The following is a 26,110-nucleotide window of genomic DNA, read 5'->3' as shown; positions in this document are numbered from 1 at the left end:
AAAATTTTATCATTCTTGTAACAGTTCTGTAAGTCTGAAATTATATAAAAAGAATATAATCTCTAGCCATTTATCCTCATCTTTTTGTATCATCAGTATGCTTTGTTTTCTTGATTTTTATGCCTAAGTACTTTAAAATTTTCTGTACAACTGTAAATAGACATCTATTTTTTAATTTAGTTCAGTTGCTCAGTCATGTCCAACTCTGCAACCTCAAGAACTGCAGTACGCCAGGCTTCTCTGTCCATCACCAACTCCGGGAGCTTGCTCAAAACTCATGTCCATTGAGTCAGTGATGCCATCCAACCATCTCATCCTCTGTAGTCCCCTTCTCCTCTTGCTTCAATCTTGCCCAGCATCAGGGTCTTTTCCAATGAGTTCTTCGCATCAGGTGGCCAAAGCATTAGAGCTTCAGCTTCAGCATCAGTCTTCCAATGAGTATTCAGGACTGATTGCCTTTAGGATTGACTGGTTTGATTTTTTAATTGGTTGTTAATATATGGTCTGTAGCCCACCAGGCTCCTCTGTCCATGGGATTTCCCAGGCAAGAATACTGGAGTGGGTTGCTATTTCCTTCTCCAGGAGATCTTCCCAACCCAGGAACAGAACCCAGGTCTCCCACATTGCAGGCAGATTCTTTACCGTCTGAGCCACCAGGAAAGCCCTCAGGCAACTGTTAATATACAGGAAAGTAATTCATCTTTAAAGTTTAAATTTTATCTAACTAAATTTTCTAAATTCTAGTATTAGTTATCATTAGTTAATTGTCTTTTGAATTTTATAGTAGATAATCATCCTGTTATTAATGGCAATTTGCAACTCTTTCTAATATACATACCTTTTTTTTTCTCCATCTTTTATTGTATTGGCTGAAACCTTCAGAACAAGGTTGAATGGTGGAGATGACAATGGGCATTTCTGTCTTGGTTTTCACTTTTTCAGTGAGGATATTAGTAATGTTTCACCATTATATATAAAATTTGCGATTGGTTTCTTATAGATGGTCTATCAGTAAAACAAACTTTCTTTTATTCCTGGATGTCTACAAATTTTTTTCTTAACCAGGGATGAGTATGATTTAAAATAGTATTTATTAAAATGTATATACAGAAAAGGGTAGATATTATAACCAGGAATGAGTATGATTTAAAAGTCTTTATTAAAATGTATATATAGAAAAGGGTAGATATCTTAAGAGTATAGTTCAATGGATTTTAATAAAATGAACGCATTGAGTATCAAATTTTATTAAATGTGTTTTTTGATATCAGAAAAATCAAATTGTTTAAGCTTTTAAAGTACATTCCACAGATAAACCCAATTTGATCTTGATTTTCTTTATATTATCCCTGCCATCTTATATACATATATACATACATATATATATATACACACACACACACAGTTTTTAAAAAATCTGTCATTCTTATTGTTTCATTTTCCCACTTACCTAATCTTACTAAAATAATCAAGGTTTCTTTTTTTCCTCAGGAGAGCTACATACTATTATCCCCTAATATTCTTTAAAAACCCATAAATTTGTAGTTCTCTAACAATACTAAGAGTAAACGAGGCCTGGAAAGAAACTTGGCTATTAACAGTGGTTACTTCTGGGAAGGGGAATAAGGTGAGGAGTAAAGATGTGAAATGGCATCTTGCTTTTTTAAGTTCTTTTATTGTGAAATATAAGACATGTATAGATATGTCAAATATAAGACATACATAATTATAAATGTATAGAAATGGCAACCCACTCCAGTGTTCTTGCCTGGAGAATCCTGGGACAGGGGAGCCTGGTGGGCTGCCGTCTATGGGGTTGCACAGAGTCGGACACGACTGAAGTGACTTAGCAGCAGCAGCAGCGGTTTAACAAATTTATCAGAAAGATAACATGGAACCATCATCTAGGTCCAAAAATAGAATATTGCCAGCACACAGATGCCCCCCTTACCTGCCCCTTTTGATTACAACTCTCTCCATCCCACTGGCTTCACTTTTAGAGAAAACCTATTTCCTAATATTTTATAGCAATCATAAAACTTGCTTTAACAGCCTGATTATACCTAAGTATGCACCTCTAAACAGTCCTGTTTATTTTGGCCTAGTTTTACAGTGTATTTGTATAGAATAATACAGTATGTTTTCTTTCTTGGATCTTTCATTCACTATTGTGTTTGAGATTCATCCATGTTGCTGGGCTTAGAGGTGGTCTGTTCATTTCCACTGCCAAATAGTGTATGTCTTTGTATGAATACATACAACAATTTACCCAGTCTATGTTGCGTGAATGGACATTTGGCTTGTTCAAATCAGTGGTTCTTAATGTAGCTATAAACACTTTTGTACATGTTTTCAGGTGTAGAGAGACCTGTATTTGTTGGCTGTAAATGCAGAAATGGAATTTCTGAAGTCATAAGCTATGAAAATCTTTACTAGATAAGGCCTGTTTACAAATTATTTAGTATTAATGTCTTCAGTCTTTTTAATTTAGCAATTCTTGTAGACCTAGTTCACCATGGTTTTAATATGCATTTATCTCATTACTAATGAGGTAGAGCACCTTTTCTTGTTTACTGGCCAACTGGATTAATCCTTTTAGGAAGTGTCTGCTCAAGCCTTTTATACATTCTTGTACTGAGATGTCTTTTTCTGATTTGTTATATATGCTTGAGATAAGGACGTTCATTTTTCACCCTATATATTTCCGTATTATTTTAATTTTAATAAGCATACATCATACCTATAAATCCTAAAACAAAAAATTATAAGATCTTTAGCAGTTTTACTTTCTCCCTAGTTTATTTAAATCATCTGAAATGTTAGGAAATATTTCATATATATATATATATATACACACACACACATATATATTTTTTATCATTATTCTGTGTATTTAGAAATCTTTGTTATCAATTATACCATCCTTCACAGTTCCTGTATTTCAATGTAACTCTAAAGTTTTACTGTGTTTTTTGCACATCACCACTTCTTGTGTCCAAATTTTCCTCTTTCTTGGATTTGTTTTCCATTTTAGTGGGAATATCTCAAGTAATTTTCTCAAAAAAGGTGTGTTCACATATTTTCAGAGTCCTTATTTATTTTGACCCCTATTTAAACATTCAAATATTAGTGAGGCTAGGTACAGTTCTGTGTTCAAAATAATTTTGCCTCAGAACACTGAAGGCACTTATTTTCTAGAAACTATCTTATATCCAAAACCAATCTGATTCTTAGTCTTGAGTCTTTCTAGGTAGCCTGTTTTCCATCTTTGGAATCATAAGTAGTTCAGTAATGTACAGATAGATGCTTTTTGCTTTTACATTTCTCTAGCTTGTTCCCTGGTGGGCTCTTTATACTTGAAAATTCAGTCTTTCTTCAGCATAGGGAAATAGTCTTTAATTTTCTCTTTCACTGTCTTTCCATATGTACCCTTATAAAATGGATACTGGATCACTTAGATCTATCCTAATAGCGTAATTTTCCTTTTGTACTTTCTCTTTTTGTCCTGTTGCTTTATGGTCTGTAAATTTCCCCTACTTTAGTTTTGTAAAAATTGGTCTTAAGTCTGTGTACTATTTGAGTTGGACACGACTGAGCGACCTCACTTTCACTTTTCACTTTCATGCATTGGAGAAGGAAATGGCAACCCACTCCAGTATTCTTGCCTGGAGAATCCCAGGGATGGGGGAGCCTGGTGGGCTGCCGTCTATGGGGCCGCACAGAATCAGACACAACTGAAGTGACTTAGCAGCAGCAGCAGCTGTGTACTATTTAACTAACTGCATTTTATTTCAGCAAATTTCAATTGGAACTAATTCTTTAACCACTCCTTAATTTTCTCTTGACTCTGAGGGAACCTGCTGTGATCAGAACTTCCTCAAGTTCCATTCTGTTTCCTCGGTATCTCTATTTCCATAGTCAGCTGTTTCATTTATTCAGCTTACTAATCTTTTTCCAAGTTTTGTTGTTGTTGTCCAGTCACTCAGTAGTGTCCGACTCTTTGCGACCCAACTGAGCATCCCAGGTTCAGCAGCACTCCAGGTTCCTCTGCCCTCTACTATTTCCCCCTTTGCTCAAATTCATGTCCATTGAGTTGGTGATGCTATCTACCCATCTCATCCTCTGCCAGCCCCTTCTCCTTTTGCCTTCTACATCTTTCTCAGCATCAGGGTCTTTTCCAATGAGTCTGCTCTTCAAAATAACAGATTTCCTCCACAGCTGTATTACTCTGTCTCCAAACTTCCAAATGGGAGATATGTTTGACTGTGGGTCTCTGCAGGAATATGGTATACTCACAGACAGGTTTCTCTTTAGAAGTGGAGAAAAACCTCCGTTTTTCCAAAATAAGGAAGGCTGTATTTTGATGGTACAGTCATTTAACATACCTCAGTCTTTAGTGGTGCTCACTTTCTTCTTCTCCCACATTTCATCCACCTCATCCAATCTGTTGTGGAGATCCACTACCTAAAGCTCTGCTTTGCGTTCACACTCTCCAATCCCAGGTCCACTGTCTGCTCAACCCTCCCTCCAACAAATCCCCTACTTTGCTTGAAGAACTGTCCTCAGAGCAAAAGCCACTGCTCTTCCCTGCTGGCTCAAAGGTAAAGAATCTGCCTGCCAATGCAGGAGGTGCAGGTTTGATCCCAGGGAGGGGAAGGTCCCCTGGAAAAGGAAATGGCAACCCACTCCAGTATTTTTTTCTTGGGAAATCCCATGGACAGAAGAACCTGGCAGGCTATAGTCCACGGGGTGGCAAAGAGTTGGATGTGACAAACAACAACAACAACAAAGCCATTGCCAGGGAGGGACAGAAGAAGTAGAGGAAATAAGAGTTTTGAAGGCAGTCTCTTAATTATTTGCCCTGATGTTCCATTTTTCCCCAACCTTCTCCTTCCTCCTACACCTGCTGATTCTAGGCTTAGAGTTTCAGGAAAGAAGTTCCATTAAGAAATTCTCTTTCAGCATGCAGCGGGAGTACCTACTTGGGGTTGCATTTTATTCTGTTCTGGTTTCTCAATCATTATAATTCCAACTGTTTTCTATTACCCTGAAATTCCACCAATTTTCTGGTATTATAACAATAGCAAGAATGACAGCAGCTAACATTAAGTCAATACTGGCTGAACATAAAAGCTCTTGAGTGCTTTGCACATGTTACCTCTCTTGATACTCACAGCAACCCTACGAAACTGGTATCATTATCATCATCCTAATTTTGCAGATGAGGAAATTGAGGTTAAAAAAAAAAAAAAGAATAAGCAACTTGCCCAAAGTCACATAGTTGGTAAGTGCCAGAGCCTGGATTCAGACGTGGGTAATCTGGTTTCAAAGCCTCCCTTTACTGTTGTTCAATACAATTATGATTCATTCTTTTTTATATGTCTGTTTTGTAATTTTCGGTGATATATGAGAAGTATGGGAGAGGAAATGGGTATAATCAAACCATCATTTTGCAATGAAAACACGCTGTCTTCACTACACTGATATTGTTTTCACACTACTTTTTACACAGATAGAAAATAATTAGAAAAGATACAGGATCTAGTGAAGGAATCTAGTGACAGAAAATGAGTACTATGAAACTGTTTAATCAGAATCAAAAGAGGTAATGTGTAGGAGTCCCAAAATGAGAGGCTTAAAAGTGGCAATTTCAAGACTATAGATAACTTAAAAAAAAACTAAGGAAACACTAAACTGCATTTTCATATTCTCAGCAACTCATTAGTTTGCTGTCACTATCACCAGAAGGAAGTAAAAAATGTACTAAAATTTTAGTCCCATCCTATTCTCCTGACAGCAGCTTCACAAATAACAAATTCAACTCAAATACATGTGATACACCTACCACATGCACCGTGCCACAAACTGGAGATAAAGAAACGAAAGGCAGTGCTCCACTGTCCCTGCCCTCACAGAGCTTACAGTCTAAGGCAGGCACACAACAAGTAAACACATGACTCTAATTCAGTGTGCTAAGTATTATGATACAGGCAGGTACACAGAGGGTGCGATCAAAACAAAGAGGCAGGCTTCCAAAGAGGCTTCCCTAGAAATAACTCTTGGACTGAGTGTCCAAGGACATGCTATTGTTGGTTTGGGGAGTTTAAACTGAATTTATTATCTTTTCCCTCAACCTGCCCTTCCATCCATCTAATACAACACCTGTAAAGAGAAAATGGTCCACACAGAAAGCTGAAGCTTTCTTGGCTTTTCCCTCCTCCTCTTCAAGTGGTCACCGAGTCTCATCTAATTCCACCTCATTACATTTTAAATTGATTATGTACTCTCTAGTCCTACTATATGTAACTACCTTAGTTGTAGTCTCCATCATTTCTCACCTTGATAACTCTAACAACCTTGTAACTCGTCTTCCAATTAAATCTCTTTGCTAGTTAAATAAACTGATCCTAAAAACTTGCTGGGGACAGTGCCCGACTTGATCTGGACCCTCTCCAGCTTCTTCTATCGCACTCTTTCCCACTCTGCTGAACTTCCTACAGTTCCTCTGAAAGACCATACTCTGTTCCACCTAACTGCCTTTACTCAAGCTGCTTGGTCCCCATGTGAGACGTTCCAACTCTGCCCTGTTAACACCTACTCAGACTACTCAGTGTTATCTCTTCTGAAAAGGCATCCTGATGACTTCCCTTCCTCTGTCCTTCCCACATGTTGAGTCAGGTACCTCTTCTTGCACTCCCACACTCCCACTACCTCATCAGGACATTTACCACAAAGAATTATATGTTCAAATTATTCTGTAATTACTTCTTTACCTGCTTCTCTAGTATCTAGATTATTGAGCTAGCATAGAGCCTGTTACTCAGGAGGCAATCAAAAAATACTGAAAGAATGAAAGCATGAATGAACGAACAAGGTTAGTTAAGTCTGTGAAATCTGATGAGATAACAGGAGGAGATAATGGAGAGGACAGAATGTTGGAGTAATACCCGTCTTTAGTAAGCAGGAAGAAAAAAAGCTAGTATAGGAAACGGAATGAACAATCAAAGAGGTTGGAAGAAAACATCTCAGATTGTACATCAAGGTATAACCCAAAAAGAGAGAAAAATTTAAGAAGGTGCAGGTGGTCAACAGATCAAACACTACAAACAGGTCAAGGTGAGAAGTAAGACAAGGCCCCTGGGTCAGTGGCGGCCACTGGGGGTCCTGATGTTGCTGGTGCTGAGTTTAGTCCCACCTCACTCTTCTCAGCACAGTCAGTCCATCTTCCTCAGCCATTTTTTGAGGCGATTTAGGGCTTACAAAAATAACCAAAGGTATGAAACTTACCTGTACTAATCTCTTTTTTCCATGATTAAAACATTGAAAAACAGAGCATAAACAAAAGAAAACAAAATCCCACCAACCAGACAAAATGTTATTTCACCATTTCCTTTTTTTATGTTTATACAAAATTGATATATTGAATTTTATATCCTAATTACACAATTGCTTAATTATACTTGTTTAGTCAGCCTAAGTTAGCTTTCTCATTATAAATCAATAAATTAGCATTTTAATCTTTTAAATAGGAAAAAGAAAAATCATGTTATAGAATTAGATGTACTGCTTGGCCACGTGTACACAGTGGTTTTTTTTTTTTTTTTTTTTTTGGTCACATAACACTAAAATTATCTCTTAGTTTCTATTAATAAAATTATTTTTGCTAGAAGGTAGCATAGCAGGAATTCCCTGGTGGTCCGGTGGTTATGACTAGGTGCCTTCACTTCCACGGCCCAGGTTCAATCCCTGGTCAGGGAACTAAAATCCCACAAGCCATGCGGTGCAGCCAAAAAATAAAAGAAAAGAAAAAGAGAATTTTTAAAAAAGGTAGCATAGCACTCTCTGTATCTTATCTTGACCTATTTATTTTTTCATCATCTGGAGCTTGGCTGCTAAAAATAGATTAGGCACTAGATATAGGAAATGTCTTTAGCTGCTGCAGGACTTTTTTCTAGACTTTAAAAAAAAATAATCTCTTCAGTCAAAATTAGATAAATTGGCTTTTAAATAAGGTCTAAATTATAATATTAAGAATGCCTGTCTGACAATTTGTTATATCTAGAAAAATAGTGTGAACCAGAGTTTTCAACCCTCTTCTGAGATTTTCTTTTTTTCAGTAGGAATATGTTTTATTGAAAAAAAAAAAAAGAAAAACAGAAAGAATGAAACCTAAAAGTAAGGTTACTAGGTCAAAGGATGTTAACATTTTTAAGGCTTTTGATACATACTGCCAAATTAAATCCAGAAAGGCGGTATTAAATTTATACTTCCTTCAGTATATGAGTTTGGACTTCCCCATACCATTGCAACACTGAGTACTCTTATTTTTAGTCTTTGCTGACCTAATAGGCAAAAAATCTTATTATTTCAGTTATGTTTATAACAATAGTGAAAATAAACATCTCATATTTATTGAGCTTTTTATTATTTTTTATTAATTGTTCATGTTCTTTTGCCTATTTTTCCAATGGGTATTTGTTTTTAAACTATTAATTTGTAAGAGCTCTTTATATATTCATGATACTAACCATTTGTTACAAATATTTCTCCCTTTTATCTTATTAATGGCTTCTGACATACAAATTTACAGTCATATAAATTTTATTTCTTCCTTAAAATCATATTAGAAAAGCATTTCCCATACCCTTATTTTATAAATTATTCAAAGTTCTTTTTAATATACTTACAAGGGAATAATACTGATAGTGAGATGATTTATTTCTACCATCTAATACACATGAAGTAATTCTAACTTCCCAAAATTTATAATTACAGTTCCAACAGTGCTCAATATGAAATACAGGTTTAAAATTAAAATTCTAGACTTCCCTTAATCCAATTTTAGCTGTTCAGACAATTTTTAAAAACCAGAGTTTTGAGTTTAGAAAATTCAAAGCTCCCTTTAACCCATATGAAGCACAGATCTCTTGCTAGTTATCACCCACCTCTCAAAAACCTGTTAGGGATCCTTATGATGGGACAGGACTGAATGAAGCGCCTCCTAACTGGGTCCCATCGTATTTTCTTCTTACCTGTTACCACAATTATCAGCAATAAGTCAGACACATACAACACATGGCAAATAATACATAGCAACTGCAGTTATAAAGACAGAAAAACAGGAAACAAAACAATACTTGAATACAGAAAGAAATGATGTAAAGTAGCATTTAACCCTGTTTTGAAAGTCAAAACAAAATCAAATTAATATATAAGCAGTGATGAAGGTTTTCAATTCATCCCCAAAAGAATATGAACAATTATGTGCACCATTTTTCAAAATTCTGGTTCAATAGAACATGCATTCAATAATCACCAATGCCATCTTGTGGCAAAAATTTACCAGGAGCTTTATAAACAGATCAGAAACGATGACATTTTTAAAAGTCAGTGAATGTTAAAAAGGGAGCTCTTACTAAAACTAATTTGATATAACGTAGGCTCCTGTTCTCTTCTGGGTTTGGTGTTAATTCTTTTATCAGTTTTATGGTTAACAGGATAAAGCAATGGGCATCATTCTTTAAATATGAAATAAGCTGATCTCGCTAAATTAAAATTTTATGATAGCAAACGAATAAAACAAACATTTAACATTTGACAATTCCCCAGTGGGGGGAGAAAAATAAGGAAATTTTTCTGTCTTTACAGGAAGCAAATTAACTGCACATTAATCCCAATTAAAACTTGTTCTTATAATATAGAAGAAAAATGCAAAGTGTTAATGGGATAATTTTGTCTCTTCTCAAAGTGCTGATAGCTCCCAAAGACAGCTCTTATAGGCAATAAAAACAATTAACATTGGTATTGAATTTAAAGTTACAAAGAGCTTCTATACATGTTATCTCATTTGATCCTCACAATAAGCCTGTACGGTTTCAACAGTCATTTCATTAAGCACCTGCTCTGCTGTGAGCCCCAGGCCAGAGGACGATATGACTCCTAGCCTCAAGAACTCATGGTCTTCTGAGGAAGGCAGATGCCTAAACAAATAATTACATTACACTGAGGTAACTGCTATTAACAGGGGCAATAAAAACACTTCAAGGAAGATATTATCATCTTAATTTATAAGTAAGGAAGCTAAAAAAAAAAAAATTAAGTGACTTAATGCCAAAGCCAGGAGTCAAGTCTGGGCAGTCTGACTCTTAATACGTGCCTTCTTTCTACTACATCACACTTAACCTGTCTCAAATTCCTTAGAAAGCATATAGTTTTTTATTTTGGCAACTGGAAATATCTTAGATGTAGTACTTGTATGTAGAGATACACAAATTCTGTGTAATGAAATGGCATTACCTGTACATGTATACTTAATATTGTGGAGGAGAGAGACTTGTGGGCAAAGGAAAGAATTATTTATTTTGCAAAGAGTTTATCTGTTAGTCCTCTAAGTCTTTTAAATCAGCAGTTCCCAAATGTTGGCCTATGGACCACTGCTAGGCTAAGGTAAAGATTTACTAGTACAACACAAAATAAGAAAAATATGGACAAGGCAGTAAGTTTTTTAAATGCTAAAATGTTCCATTTAAAAGTCTATTCTTTTTTTCAGAAATTAGAAACTTCTGTTATTAAATATTCTTTTGTGAGATGAAGGTGATAAAAAATGGTAGCTGATTTTGTTTTTTAATATTCTTTCTTAGAAAAATAGAAATTTTGCAAGCCTGTTTGTATCCCCAAATAGATATATGTTTTTTAATTTATAGGTTTATGGCATCCAAAAATTGGAAAACCACAGCTTTTAATCAATACAATACTTGTCGATCACTCATAAGTCCAACATTGTAAAACCACACTATCAAAGGATACATAAGATGCATAAGAAACTTCCCTTGCCCTCAAGGAGCTTATATTCTAATTAGGGAGACAAGACAAACACATAAAACAATTAGCAATACGAGACAAAATATAACAAGCGATTAGCTTAAAATTTGACATCTTTATGTATCAAAAGCATTGAAATGTACATACCCTTTGACCCAGCTATTCCACTTCTAGGAATTTATTCCTAAAGAAACAATCATAGATGCATGGAAAGACGTATGGACAAAGATACTACGGTATTATTTATAATGGTAAAAAATCTGAAACACTTTCAGAGTCCAATCATAGGGAAATGGTTAAGTATGCTAAGTAAACATACTTAAATATATTCACATTCTACACACCACTAAAAAATACACACAAGAGTATTTACTAACATGAGAAGACATTCACAATATATTGCAAATGAAAGTACAGGTACAAAATAGCAGTAGCGTATTATACCATATTAACAAAGAAAAAAGTATATATAGTCATGAAAAATTCAGGCAGGATATACATCAGATTTTAATTGTGGTTATCTTTGGGCAGTTATTAAGAGCAATTTTGTTTTCTTTTCCTAGTGCTGTCTCTATTTTCCAAGCTTTCTCACTGAGTAGGTATTACTTTTGGACGGGAAGAAAAACAATACCATATTACTAATTTTTTTGAAGCTATGATAAGAAAATACTATAAAGAAACATATCAAAGTGCTAACAGCGGTTATGATTCAGGTTGAGGATTATCACTCCTTTTATATTATCCCAAAATTCTAAGACATACATTATTTTATAGTGGAAAAATATAAAACAAATTTAGATAACAGTGAGGGAGTAATACTGAAAATTACTGAACCAAAGTTGTAATCAAAAATGCTTTTTGATGTTTTTTCAGAATTTGTCATACATCTTTGGCCTGCTTCTCTGTCAGCAACCAACATAAGTCTGTCAAAGGCACGGGCTAATATTGACTCTGCAGAGGGTTATTCAGGCGAAGTAGGCACTAACTTCAGAAGCCTTGTTTTCTTCCTTTAGCCAAAGAGCTGATAAAATGAGAAACCAGCAACATACCAAATATATCTTTCCAATTTCAAGTAAACATATTCCTGAAATTTTGTTTATTGAAGCTTTAATTTTTATATATTTGAGTGTCAATCTTCATTTGTGATTGCTTCTACTCTTCGAAACAAAAACCATAATTTTCCAATCATTTCATCAAGATTTTATTTTTGGCTAGCTTTTAAGTTTTTCCTGTTTATTTATTACACTATAAATATGATGTAGTCATCAATAATCAAGACAGTAGGCTGAGCACACTGCAAGCAACTCCCCTCTCCCCAAAACCTCACAAATAACACAAAAGCCATTTAAAAAATAAATAATCAAAAAAGAGCAAGAAATGGTCTTAGTCAATCACTGAAAAATGAAAAGCTGATAGAATCAGCTTAAAGGAGGTTTATCACAGTCCTACACACCCAGAGTAGAAGGCTATTGCAAGTGATCTGAACAGCCCTTAGAGTTAACTAAATAAGCCCAGAGGTGAAAGCAGAAAGAACAGAAATAATTTACAGAATTTCAGCATAACTGGTTAGGAGTCGTTGCTTCCAGATAAGAACAATGGCATCAAACTAGAAAGGTGTCACTCCCCAGGTAGGAACAATGAGTATATAAACACTTGGATCAAAAAGACAGGACAGGAGGGAGGAGGGTTCAGGATGGGGAACACATGTATGCCTGTGGAGGATTCATTTCGATATATGGCAGAACCAATACAATAAAGTTTAAAGATAAAAAAAAAAAGACAGGACAGAGCTTTGAGTGGATATTAAATCCTAGGAAAAAGGGGACAGACATTAGAGAAGACTGGCAATTGCATAGTCCATCTCTACCCACAGTCAGTGGAGACTTGCTGCAGTAAACAGATCTAACATTCACAGGAAGGCTAACCAGGACTATCAAATAAAGATGAGTGAGCACAAAACCAAGACCCAAACATGAAAAAGTTATTAATGTTACAAAAAGAACTCACACCCAAAGAAAGAGAGCTAACAAATTAAATAGAGTAAGACCTTAGATTAGGTACAATTACTATCCTGAGATATACCAGACAGTAATATTGGGATTTCTTTGGAAGGAATGATGCTAAAGCTGAAATTCCAGTACTTTGGCCGCCTCATGCGAAGAGTTGACTCATTGGAAAAGACTCTGATGCTGGGAGAGATTGGGGGCAGGAGGAGAAGGGGAAGACAGAGGATGAGATGGCTGGATGGCATCACTGACTCGATGGACGTGAGTCTGAGTGAACTCCGGGAGTTGGTGATGGACAGGGAGGCCTGGCGTGCTGCGATTCAAGGGATCGCAAAGAGTCGGACACGACTGAGCGACTGAACTGAACTGAATACATTTATTTAAGAAGAAATAAATTGGAACTTTTAGAAATTAAATTTTGATCATTTAACTAACAAAAAAATTAATTAAGGATGAAAAAAAAGAACGAATTAAATTACTAGTTAAAAGATGGAGCCAAAGAAATTCACCTGAATACAGTATAAAAGGAAAAAGAGGTGGGAAGCATTTTAATAAGATATAAAAGGGAATTGAGCAATTATTATAAAAATTCCACCTGCTTTTTTTTGCAGAAACAGACAAGCTAATATGAAACTTCATATGGAAAAACAAGGAACTCATAAAACCAAAATAATCTTGAAAAAGAACTGAACTGGAAGACTTATACTTCTGGAGTCAAAGCTTACTGCAAAGACATAGTATTCAAAACTGTAGTACTGGCATAAGGATGGACATGTGTATTAATGGGACAGAATTAAAGAGTCTACAAGTAAATCCATATACATCTGGTCAATTGACTTGACAAGGGTGACAAGATTACTCAATGAGAAAAGCATAATCTTTTCAACAAATGGTCCTGGGACAACTAGATATACTTTTAAAATGAGAAATCTGTATCAACTCAAACTCTCAGTCAATTATGAGAGTGAAATTAAGACATTCTTAAAATTTTTTTATTATTATTTTTTGGCTGTACTGCATACCTCATGGGATCCTAGTTCCCCAACCAGGGATCAAACCCATGACACATGCAAAGGAAACATGGAGGTTTAACCACTGGACCACCAGGGAAGTCCCTCCCAAGACATTTTTGAATGCACAAAGACACAAAATTTTTGCTTCTCTCAAGAATTCTGGTGAAAGAATTACTCAGAGATATATATCTAGAATTTTTTAAAAATTCAATAATCATCATCAAAGTAAAAGAAAAGAGTAAGCAGAGAAGTGCTGACTTACTGAATAAGTGTTTTAGTAAAACAAAAGCTTACTAACATTCACAAGTGTACTCTCAGGTGATATTGACAAATAATTGTAAGGGTAAAAAGAAGGGTTGGGAGAAGGGTAAGTTCATGAATGGTTAAAAAAAAAAGATACAGAGGGTGACAAATATAGATATTGATAGAAAATATAAACTTAAGTATTATGTAAAGACTTTAAGATGGCATCATTCCAAACATTTAAGGCAGACACAAATGCTTACAGAGAATAGAGAATCTTCTCATTTATAAGACTAGTAGAACCATCATATCAAAGTCTGATAAAGATATTAAAAATCATTACAGGTCAACATCTTTTAGAAACACAGGCACAAAAATTCTAAACAAAATATTATCAAATCAAAATTACATAGAAAGGATAACATCATGATTAAGTGAAATTTGTCCCCAAAATGAGACTGATAAAAAATTCAAAAATCAGTATAATTCACCACAAAAAACAGAATAAAGAGGAAAAACTATACCATCATCTCAATAAATGCAGAAAAAGCATTTGATAAAATTCAACACCAAGCAAACTGGGAGAAAAAAAAATAACTTATGCTTACACAAAAACCTGTCCATAAATGTTCACAGAAAGTTCATTCACAACAGCCAAAACCTGACCAACTTTCCAATGACTCAGAATGGGTAAACAAACTGTGGTTCCGTCTATGCCATGGCAGACTACTCAGTACCAATCAACTACTATTGATGGGGGCAACAACTTGGATGGCTCTCAAGGGAATTATGCTGAATAAAAAAAAACCAGCGTCAAAAGGATACATGGGAAAAAAAAGACGTTACATGATTCCACTTATATAACATAACTGAAATGATGAAACTATATAGAGATGGAGGACAGACTAGGGGGTGCCAGAGGTTTGCCAGGAAAGGTGGCTGTGCCTACACTTGAGGGGCCCTTGTAAATGGATCTGTGCCGTACCTTGACTAGGCAGCCATGAAAATCTACACATGTGACAAAATTACACAGAACTCAAAACACATGCATAGACACACACATGAATTAGTGCATATAAAACTAATGAAATCCGAGTAAAGTAAGTTGATATCAATGTCAATTTCCTGGTTGTTACTATGCGATAGCAATAAGATATTATCATCTGGGAAACTGGATGAAGGGTATATGGATCTCTCTGAATTATTCCTTACAACTGCATGTAAATTTACAATATTCCAAGGTAAAAAGTATGGAAAATAAAAACCAGAATGAAGAAGAAAAACCTAACTATGTTGATATGGAGCAGACTGCATTCAAAATGACCTATCAGAAACAAGAATGAATATTTTAACAATCAGAACTATTGACAGAGAACTCGATCTAAGAATTCTAGTTTAGATGATATGGTCCTACTGCTTTATACAATTTAATATTCATAACGAATTTCCAAAGAGAAGCAAATTAATACTGTATTCAGAATCACTGCATGGTTGTGCAGACTGGTTACTGCATGAGAACTCCATGCCAAGTGGATAAATGGGAGCTAAAATTCAGCCTGCACTCTACTCCTAATGTACTCACAGAACTATGTCTACCTGTGCCACGGCATACTTTGGGCTGACAGTGACCAATTTGTTAAGTAAATTACTTCCTTTTAAACATGAGAGAAATGACATGTACTGAGTATACACTCTATTTGCAGCATGTATATACATTCATTTTAAAATGTCTGCCTTTGCCTTTCAAAATAAGATCTGAACCTGTATCGATTCTGCTGTGCTGCCTGGGTACAGAGTATTTTTTAAGAGACTTTGGTTCTGCCTCAAATCCTTTTTGAAACAAAACAGTATATAAATTAATACAAACCAAAATATGAGTTACAGTGCTACACTGTACTGTGTTCTGGTTTGGTCATGCATTATGTATATGTATATATGTCTGTATGTGTGTGTGTGAAAATAACTGTATTCCTTAAAAAAATTCTCTTCCAAGAACTCATTTAGTCCTTACCACAACTCAGAGATAGATAAAAATTATGATCCCAAATTTACAGATGAGGAAACTAAGACACAGAGAGATTAAGTAATTTGCCCAAGGTCACTTAGCCAAGTAATAAGTAAAAACTCCAGGATTCAAACCCATGCAGTCAATAATGCTCATAACCTCAATTCAATTTGGCACCTGAAAACAAGTATGTGTAATAGAGGCACTTGATAAATACTTGTTAAATGAATGAATGAATATTGAGGCAGTAATTCTCAACCAAAGATACACTCCCCCAACTCCTTAAAGAAGTTACTCTCCTCTCCCAAGATGCTCCATTATACAGTCATCCCTCAATTTCAACTGGAGATTGGTTCCAGGACCCCTTACAGATACCAAAATCCAAGGATGTTCAACTCCCTTATTCTATAAAATGGTTAAGGCTTAAGTATGCATATAACCTACTCACACATCTTCCTCTATACTTCAAATCCACTCTAGATTGATAATACCTAATACAATGTAAATGCTATGTAAGTAGTTGTAAATACAATGTAAATTATCTGTAAATAGTTGCGGGAGTGAAGCAGATTCAGATCAGATCAGATCACTTGCTCAGTCGTGTCTGACTCTTTGCGACCCCGTGAATCGCAGCACGCCAGGCCTCCCTGTCCATCACCAACTCCTGGAGTTCACTCAGACTCACGTCCATCGAGTCAGTGATGCCATCCAGCCATCTCATCCTCTGTCGTCCCCTTCTTCTCTTGCCCCCAGTCCCTCCCAGCATCAGAGTCTTTTCCAATGAGTCAACTCTGCATGAGATGGCCAAAGTACTGGAGTTTCAGCTGTAGCATCATTCCTTCCAAAGAAATCCCAGGGCTGATCTCCTTCAGAATGGACTGGTTGGATCTCCTTGCAGTCCAGGGGACTCTCAAGAGTCTTCTCCAACACCACAGTTCAAAAGCATCAATTCTTCGGTGCTCAGCCTTCTTCACAGTCCAACTCTCACATCCATACATGACCATTGGAAAAACCATAGCCTTGACTAGACGAATCTTTGTTGGCAAAGTAATGTCTCTGCTTTTGAATATGCTATCTAGGTTGGTCATAACTTTCCTTCCAAGGAGTAAGCGTCTTTTCATTTCATGGCTGCAGTCACCATCTGCAGTGATTTTGGAGCCCCCCAAAGTAAAGTATGACACTGTTTCCACTGTTTCCCCATCTATTTGCCATGAAGTGATGGGACCGGATGCCATGATCTTTGTTTTCTGAATGTTGAGCTTTAAGCCAACTTTTTCACTCTCCACTTTCACTTTCATCAAGAGGCTTTTTAGTTCCTCTTCACTTTCTGCCATAAGGGTGGTGTCATCTGCATATCTGAGGTTATTGATATTTCTCCCGGCAATCTTAATTCCAGCTTGTGCTTCCTCCAGTCCAGCGTTTCTCATGATGTACTCTGCATGTAAGTTAAATAAACAGGGTGACAATATATAGCCTTGACGAACTCCTTTTCCTATTTGGAGCCAGTCTGTTGTTCCATGTCCTGTTCTAACTGTTGCTTCCTGACCTGCATACAAATTTCTCAAGAGGCAGGTCAGGTGGTCTGGTATTCCCATCTCTTGAAGAATTTTCCACCGTTTATTCTGATCCACACAGTCAAAGGCGTTGGCATAGTCAATAAAGCAGAAATAGATGTTTTTCTGGAACTCTCTTGCTTTTTCCATGATCCAGCGGATGTTGGCAATTTGATCTCTGGTTCCTCTGCCTTTTCTAAAGCCAGTTTGAACATCAGGAAGTTCACGGTTCACATATTGCTGAAGCCTGGCCTGGAGAATTTTGAGCATTACTTTACTAGCGTGTGAGAGGAGTGCAATTGTGCGGTAGTTTGAGCATTCTTTGGCATTGCCTTTCTTTGGGATTGGAATGAAAACTGACCTTTTCCAGTCCTGTGGCCACTGCTGAGTTTTCCAAATTTGCTGGCATATTGAGTGCAGCACTTTCACAGCATCATCTTTCAGGATTTGGAACAGCTCAACTGGAATTCCATCACCTCCACTAGCTTTGTTCGTAGTGATGCTTCCTAAGGCCCACTTGACTTCACATTCCAGGATGTCTGGCTCTAGGTGAGTGATCCCACCATCGTGATTACCTGGGTCGTGAAGATCTTTTTTGTATAGTTCTTCTGTGTATTCTTGCCATCTCTTCTTAATATCTTCTGCTTCTGTTAGGTCCATACCATTTCTGTCCTTTATCGAGCCCATCTTTGCATGAAATGTTCCTTTGGTATCTCTGATTTTCTTGAAGAGATCCCTAGTCTTTCCCATTCTGTTGTTTTCCTCTATTTCTTTGCATTGATCACTGAAGAAGGCTTTCTTATCTCTTCTTGCTATTCTTTGGAACTCTGCATTCAGATGCTTATATCTTTCCTTTTCTCCTTTGCTTTTCACTTCTCTTCTTTTCACAGCTATTTGTAAGGCCTCCCCAGACAGCCATTTTGCTTTTTTGCATTTCTTTTCCATGGGGATGGTCTTGATCCCTGTCTCCTGTACAATGTCACGAAGCTCATTCCATAGTTCATCAGGCACACTATCTATCAGATCTAGGCCCTTAAATCTATTTCTCACTTCCACTGTATAATCATAAGGGATTTGATTTAGGTCATACCTGAATGGTCTAGTGGTTTTCCCTACTTCCTTCAATTTAAGTCTGAATTTGGCAACAAGGAGTTCATGGTCTGAGCCACAGTCAGCTCCTGGTCTTGTTTTGGTTGACTGTATAGAGCTTCTCCATCTTTGGCTGCAAAGAATATAATCAATCTGATTTCGGTGTTGACCATCTGGTGATGTCCATGTATAGTCTTCTCTTGTGTTGTTGGAAGAGGGTGTTTGTTATGACCAGTGCATTTTCTTGGCAAAACTCTATTAGTCTTTGCCCTGCTTCAGTCCGTATTCCAAGGCCAAATTTGCCTGTTACTCCAGGTGTTTCAGTGTTTGCTATTTCGAATTTTTTATTTTCCCGAAATATTTTGGATCCAAGGTTGGCTGAATCCATGGATGTGGAACTCGTGGATAAAGAAAGCTAATTGTATCATTATACTGCCACTTAAGAATAAAACCATAGTAAATTATTCCTAACTACTGGAATCAGATCAGATCAGATCAGATCAGTTGCTCAGTCGTGTCCGACTCTTTGCAAACCCATGAATCGCAGCACGCCAGGCCTCCCTGTCCATCACCAACTCCCAGAGTTCACTCAGACTCACATCCATCGAGTCAGTGATGCCATCCAGCCATCTCATCCTCTGTCGTCCCCTTCTCCTCCTGCCCCCAATCCCTCCCAGCATCAGAGTCTTTTCCAATGAGTCAACTCTTCATATGAGGTGGCCAAAGTACTGGAGTTTCAGCTTTAGCATCATTCCTTCCAAAGAAATCTCAGGGCTGATCTCCTTCAGAATGGACTGGTTGGATCTCCTTGCAGTCCAAGGGACTCTCAAGAGTCTTCTCCAACACCACAGTTCAAAAGCATCAATTCTTTGGCACTCAGCCTTCTTCACAGTCCAACTCTCACATGCATACATGACCACAGGAAAAACCATAACCTTGACTAGACAGACCTTTGTTGGCAAAGTAATGTCTCTGCTTTTGAATATGCTATCTACTGGAATAACTGTTAATAATTCCCATCCCTTAGGTTTTTAGGAGTCAAAATTTGTGAGGAACAACTGTGCTGGCAACTTGAAGCTCACTCTGATTCTTTTAGGGGCCTTCAAGTAGTGTGCAAGCAGCTTTTGACTACTTGCTGGTTTCTACTGTACTTCCCAAATACATGCAAAGGAAATATATCTTTAGGGAACTAACAATATTGAGGCAAAAGCAGCAATTTGCTCCCCCAGACATCAGATATTGTATCTTCTGTTTTTTAACCACACTCCTTATTTATTTTAAATATTCCATTTTCACATGTATCTGCTTATAAGCCAACTCTATAAATAAATGGTAAATGAATGAAAATTGCTGGTTCTCGCCTTTTTGTTGTTTGCCATTTCTACTGGTCATTAAAACATATTCATTTCCCTTGCCGTGCTTCATTTTTCTGTTTTCTTTCACTTTAGTCTCTTTGTTCTTCTGACACTACTCCTCTAACACGTGTAGCAAAAGGTAGGCCGATCATAGATTTCTTTTATTCTATAAAAATTAAGTAATCACAGCACACTGAGAGACATCTTCAAATCTTAAGCTATTCTTTGTCATTTCAGTTTATATTATTAGTTATTCAAGTACTACTTTACTGAAAAAAAAAAAAAAAAGGGCTTGCTGGGTGAGTAGTTTTGTCTTCAGAGGAGGGAGGGAGCACAGGGGGAGCTGTAATTAAACTGTTCCAAAAGGTAGCCCGGAAACCAGTGTTCATAAATGATACTATCCTTCCTTAGAAATAGTAAAAACAAAAGAGGCTAAAATTTTTACAGATTAAAAATTAATCAAAAAGTATTGTAATTCATAAACTTCTGTTAGATTGAAATACTATATCAGGATCTAACAAACACAAATTCTAGGAACACTTCTAATCTAAAATAACATCATCACAGGCTCCCAAGACTTTGAAATAAAGTTTTAAATAAAAACCCCACCCTCTTGGACCAGTTTAATCTTTTGATAGGAAGGATAAAACTATAAGCACATCACAAACTATATATATACTAGACTATCTCCAAAGCTCTAAAAATTCTACCATTTTCAACAGAATCAGAAAGGCTTTAATCTTAGAACTTACCCAGTACAATGGTTCCTGAGATGCTGGACTAGATGGCTCATTGCAAGCTTATTAAAAAATACAAAAACAAAAAGCAGATTACCAGGTCCATTCCAGTAGGTCCAGATTACCAGGTCCATTTCAGTAGGTCTGGTACATTAACTTTGGTAGGGAATTGGGTTCCACTGAGACTAATAAAAATTATGGCTCTCTTCCCAGAAAAAAGCACATGTATGTTCACAATTTTACATATGATACAATCCTCTGAAGACTATCCACAGACTTGTGAATTTATAGACCCCCAAGTTAAAAAATCAAAAAGAATTTAGACCCAGAAAGTTACAATTGTTTTCAAAGGGTAGCTAAATGAAGAAGGAATGGATTTATTCCATATTCTACTAGAAGATACAACTGAAAAGACTTTAGACCCAGAATGTTATAACTGTCTTCAAAGGGTAGTATTCTACCAGAAAACACAACTGGGAGAAACTCAAAGTTGCAGCTGAATTGAAGGCAAATCTTTGTAACAATTAGAGACAACAAATAATCTGACAGCTCTCTGCAAATAGGCAACCCATTAACTGAAGAGATCAAAATAAGAAGATCTCTTTAAACAGAGATTTTTTTTTTTTTTTAATTAGACCTATTGTGAAAAGGATTTCCACAATGGGTAGAAGATAAAGCAAGATGACTTCCAAGGTCTTTTTCAATTTTAATATTTTATGATTCTAAGGCGTTTTAGAGGAGGGGAAAAGCGAAAAATTAAAAGTCATTTTAAAACTTTTTTTTTACTCCTTATAGGTTGTTTTCTATGTTTAAAGATTTAAAAAAGAGTCTGCATTTGTGCTCTAAGTTATCTGTGTCAATGTGGCTTTTTTTTTTTTTTTGAAGTATAGTTGATTTACAATGTCGTGTTGATGTGCACCTGTCTAGAAATGTAAACTATAGCAAAAGGATCTGTATTAAGCATATTAAGCTAAAATATCGAATATTTTTCTACAACCCTAAAAAACAATCTGATCAGTTTCTTTACTAACAACTACATATCTGAATCCTAATTATACTGAAATGAAAATTTATAGTAATAATTCACCCAAGAGCTAGACTACACTGTTTGGTCTTTACTTGCTCCTGGATTTCTTGTACTCTGTAACTTGAATTTCCAGAGAATAACCTCTTTCCCAAAAAACATTTCTGAGAGAAAGAGAGAGAAAAAAAAGACTACGTACTCTATGAGTACAGATGTTAGGAGACTAAATATGAAAAACAGATTTTTAAATCAAATCATTTTGACAAAGCCTGCTGATCTAAAATTTTGCAACCTCCCTCCTTTAAGGAACACTGAAGATGGGTAGCTCCTTACAGACAGAGTCCATGTTATTTCTGCAAGTGAAACTGAGGAACTCCTAAGGAGAAGGAAATCCAAAAATTCCAACAGTCAAACAATTGTATCCAGAAATGCCATTTATTATTTTTGCTATTCATTGTTTCTTGATTAAAACTAGAAAAGTGATCAGTTTTGAAAGTGAAGACACAACTGTTTTATATAAATTAACTTTGCTTTCTCTCAAGTCACCATTTTCTATTGGTAAATGCAGTGTCTTCCAAGAAAAGATCTAGACTTGACCAATGGCAATGAGAGCTTGTGGTGGACTAATCTTCCCAAAAAGAACAAAATACTCATTAAATAATTAATTTTTAACATTGGATTTTTAAAAAACTCTTAAAATTTGGTATTTAGAAACAAACTATCCTGAAAATTTGATAATAATCCTTTTATGTAATAAGCAGAGAGCCAATATCTTAAATGCAAAACTAAAAAAATGCCAGATATTAATACAGCCAAAGTACACATGATTTCTAGTAAGATATTTGCATGAACCATTATATTCAGAAATAGCTGTTCTTTACTTAGAAACAAAAATTACAAAAAGTAACATTTCACAAGAACACTTGTACTGAAGTATTCTTTCTAAAAATGCACAAATTTTGGACTTAAAATCAAAACTGAATAGAAAAGATTTTGTTACAGCTTTGAGAAGTTATTTTTCTCCCTGAATGCTTTCCTCAATGTTTTCCTTTGTATATACATAGTATTTAAAGCTAAAGACATTACCTCTTTTAAAGGTACCCAATTCACATTCAGTTCAGTTCACTCAGTCGTATCCAACACTTTGCGACTCCATGGACTGCTGCACACCAGGCTTCCTGTCCATCACCAACTCTCAGAGCTTGCTCAAACTCACGTCCACCGAGTCGGTGATGCCATTCAACCATCTCATCCTCTGTCATCCCCTTCTCCTCCTGCCTTCAGTCTTCCCCAGCATCGGGGTCTTCTCCAATGAGTCAGTTCTTTGCATCAGGTGGCTAAAGTACTGGAGTTTCAGCTTCAGCATCAGTCCTTCCAATGAATATTCAGGACTGATTTCCTTTAGGATGGACTGGTTGGATCTCCTTGCAGTCCAAGGGACTCTCAAGAGTCTTCTCCAACACCACAGTTCAAAAGGATCAATTCATCAGTGCTCAGCTTTCTTTATAGTCCAACTCTCTCATCCATATGTGACCACTGGAAAAACCATAGCTTTGACCAGACAGATGGCAAAGTAATGTCTCTGCTTTTTAATATGCTGTCTAGATTGGTCATAGCTTTTCTTCCAAGGAGCAAGCATCTTTTAATTTCAAGGCTGCAGTCACTATCTGCAGTGATTTTGGAACCCAAAAAAGTGAGTCTCTCACTGTTTCCATTGTTTCCCCATCTACTTGCCATGAAGTGATGGGACTGGATGCCATGATCTTCGTTTTCTGAATGCTGAGCTTTAAGCCAGCTTTCTCACTGTCCTCTTTCACTTTCATCAAGAGACTCTTTAGTTCTTCTTAGCTTTCTGCCATAAGGGTGGTGTCATCTGCATATCTGAGGTTATTGATATTTCTCCCAGCAATCTTGATTCCAGCTTGTGCTTCATCCAGCCCGGCATTTCACATGATATATTCTGCATATAAGTTAAATAAGCAGGGTGACAATATACAGCCTTGACATACTCCTTTCCTTTCCAACAACCAGTCTGTTGTTCCATGTTCAGTTCTGTTGCTTCTTGACCTGCATACAGATTTCTCAGCAGACAAGTCAGGTGGTCTGGTATTCCCATCTCTTTCAGAATTTTTCAGTTTGTTGTGATCCATACAGTCAAAGGCTTTGGAAGTAGTCAATAAAGCAGAAGTAGATGTTTTGCTGGAACTCTCTTGCATTTTTGAAGATCCAATGGATGTTAGCAATTTGATCTCTGGTGTCCCTGCCTTTTCTAAATCCAGCTTGAGCATCTGGAAGTTCATGGTTTGCATACTGCTGAAGCCTGGCTTGGAGAATTGGGGCATTACTTTGCTAGCGTGTGAGATGAGTGCAATTGTGTGGTAGTTTGAATATTCTCTGCCATTGCCTTTCTCTGGGATTGGAATGAAAACTGACCTTTTCCAGTCCTGTGGCCACTGCTGAGTTTTCCAAATTTGCTGGCATATTGAGTGCAGCACTTTCACAGCAGCATCTTTTAGGATCTGAAATAGCTCAACTGGAATTCCATCACCTCCACTAGCTTTGTTCATAGTGATGCTTCCTAAGGCCCACTTGACTTGGCATTCCAAGATGTCTAGCTCTGGGTGGGTGATCACACCATCGTGGTTATCTGAGTCATGAAGATCTTTTTTGTATAGTTCTTCTGTGTATTCTTGCCACCTCTTAATATCTTCTGCTTCTGTTAGATCCATACCATTTCTGTCCTTTATTTTGCCCATCTTTGTAAGAAATGCTCCCTTGGTATCTCTAATTTTCTTGAAGAGATCTCTAGTCTTTCCCATTCTATTGTTTTCCTCTATTTCTTTGCATTAATCACTGAGGAAGGCTTTCTTATCTCTCCTTGCTATTCTCTGGAACTCTGGTATACCTTTCCTTTTCTCCTTTGCCTTTAGCTTCTCTTCTTTTCACAGCTATTTGTAAGGCCTCCTCAGACAACCATTTCACCTTTTTGCATTTTTTTCTTGGGGATAGTCTTGATCACTGCCTCCTGTACAATGTCATGAACCTCTGTCCACAGTTCTTCAGGCACTCTGTCTATCAGCTCTAATCTCTTGAGTCTATTTGTCACTTGCACTGTATAATCATAAGGGAATTGATTTAGGTCATACCTGGATTGTCTAGTGGTTTTTCCCTACTTTCTTCAATTTAAGTCTGAATTTTGTAATAAGGAGTTTATTATCTGAGTCATAGTCAGGTCCCGGTCTTGTTTTTGCTGACTGTATAGAGCTTCTCCATCTTTGGCTGCAAAGAACATAATCAATCTGATTTCAGTATTGACCATCTGGTGACGTCCATGTGTAGAGTCTTCTCTTGTGTTGTTGGAAGAGTGTGTTTGCTATGACCAGTGTGTTCTCTTGTCAAAACTCTGTTAGCCTTTGCCCTGCTTCATTTTGTACTCCAAGGCCAAATTTGCCTGTTATTACTGGTATCTCTTGACTTCCTACTTTTGCATTCCAGTCCCCTATGATGAAAAGGACATCTTTTTTGTATGTTAGTTCTAAAAAGTCTTGTAGGTCTTCATAGAACCATTCAACTTCAGCTTCTTCAGCATTACTGGTTGGGGCACAGACTTGGATTATTGTGATATTGAATGGCTTGCCTTGGAAATGAACAGAGATCACTCTGTCATTTTTGAGATTGCATCCAAGTACTGCATTTTGGACTTTCACTGACTATGAGGGCTATTCCATTTCTTCTAAGGGATTCTTGCCCACAGTAGTAGATATAAAGGTCATCTGAGTTAAATTCATCCATTCCAGTCCATTTTTAGTTCACTGATTCCTAAAATGTCAATGTTTACTCTTGCCATCTCCTGTTTGACCACTTTCAATTTACCTTGATTCCAGGTTTGTATGCAATATTGTTCTTTATAGCATCAGACTTTACTTCCATCACCAGTCACATCCACAACTGGGCATTGTTTTTGCTTTAGCTCCGTCTCTTCATTCTTTCTGGAGTTATTTCTCCATTTTTCTCCAGTAGCATATTGGGTACCTACCAACCTGGGGAGTTCATCTTTCAGTGCCATATTTTTTGCCTTTTCATACTGTTCATGGGGTTCTCAAGGCAACAATACTGAAGTGGTTTGCCATTCCCTTCTTCGGTGGACATTTTGTCAGAACTCTCCACCATGACCTGTCCATCTTGGGTGGCACTACACAGCACGGCTCATTGTTTCATTGAGTTAGACAGGGCTGTGGTCCATGTGAACAGTTCGATTAGTTTT

General features: G+C 36.7%; 1 protein-coding gene across 4 annotated transcripts in view; it reads right to left on the bottom strand.

Annotated features, from left to right (window-relative positions):
• The window catches only part of KLHDC10 (kelch domain containing 10), a 97,294-nt gene that overhangs the window by 52,410 nt on the left and 18,774 nt on the right, over positions 1–26,110 (bottom strand). For 3 of the 4 annotated variants that reach the window (NM_001075227.1, XM_010804457.3, XM_010804458.3), the window contains exon 2: positions 8,946–9,032. The exons of the other annotated variant lie outside the window; for it this stretch is intronic. In NM_001075227.1, the coding sequence (NP_001068695.1) occupies positions 8,946–9,032 (87 nt within the window). The remainder of the gene's footprint in view (positions 1–8,945; positions 9,033–26,110) is intronic. 4 annotated transcript variants of the gene reach the window in all.

Source organism: Bos taurus, chromosome 4, assembly GCF_002263795.3.
Source record: "Bos taurus isolate L1 Dominette 01449 registration number 42190680 breed Hereford chromosome 4, ARS-UCD2.0, whole genome shotgun sequence".
NCBI lineage: Eukaryota > Metazoa > Chordata > Mammalia > Artiodactyla > Bovidae > Bos > Bos taurus.
Note: the sequence above shows the minus strand (reverse complement) of the source record. Positions and strands in the feature narration are given on the sequence as shown.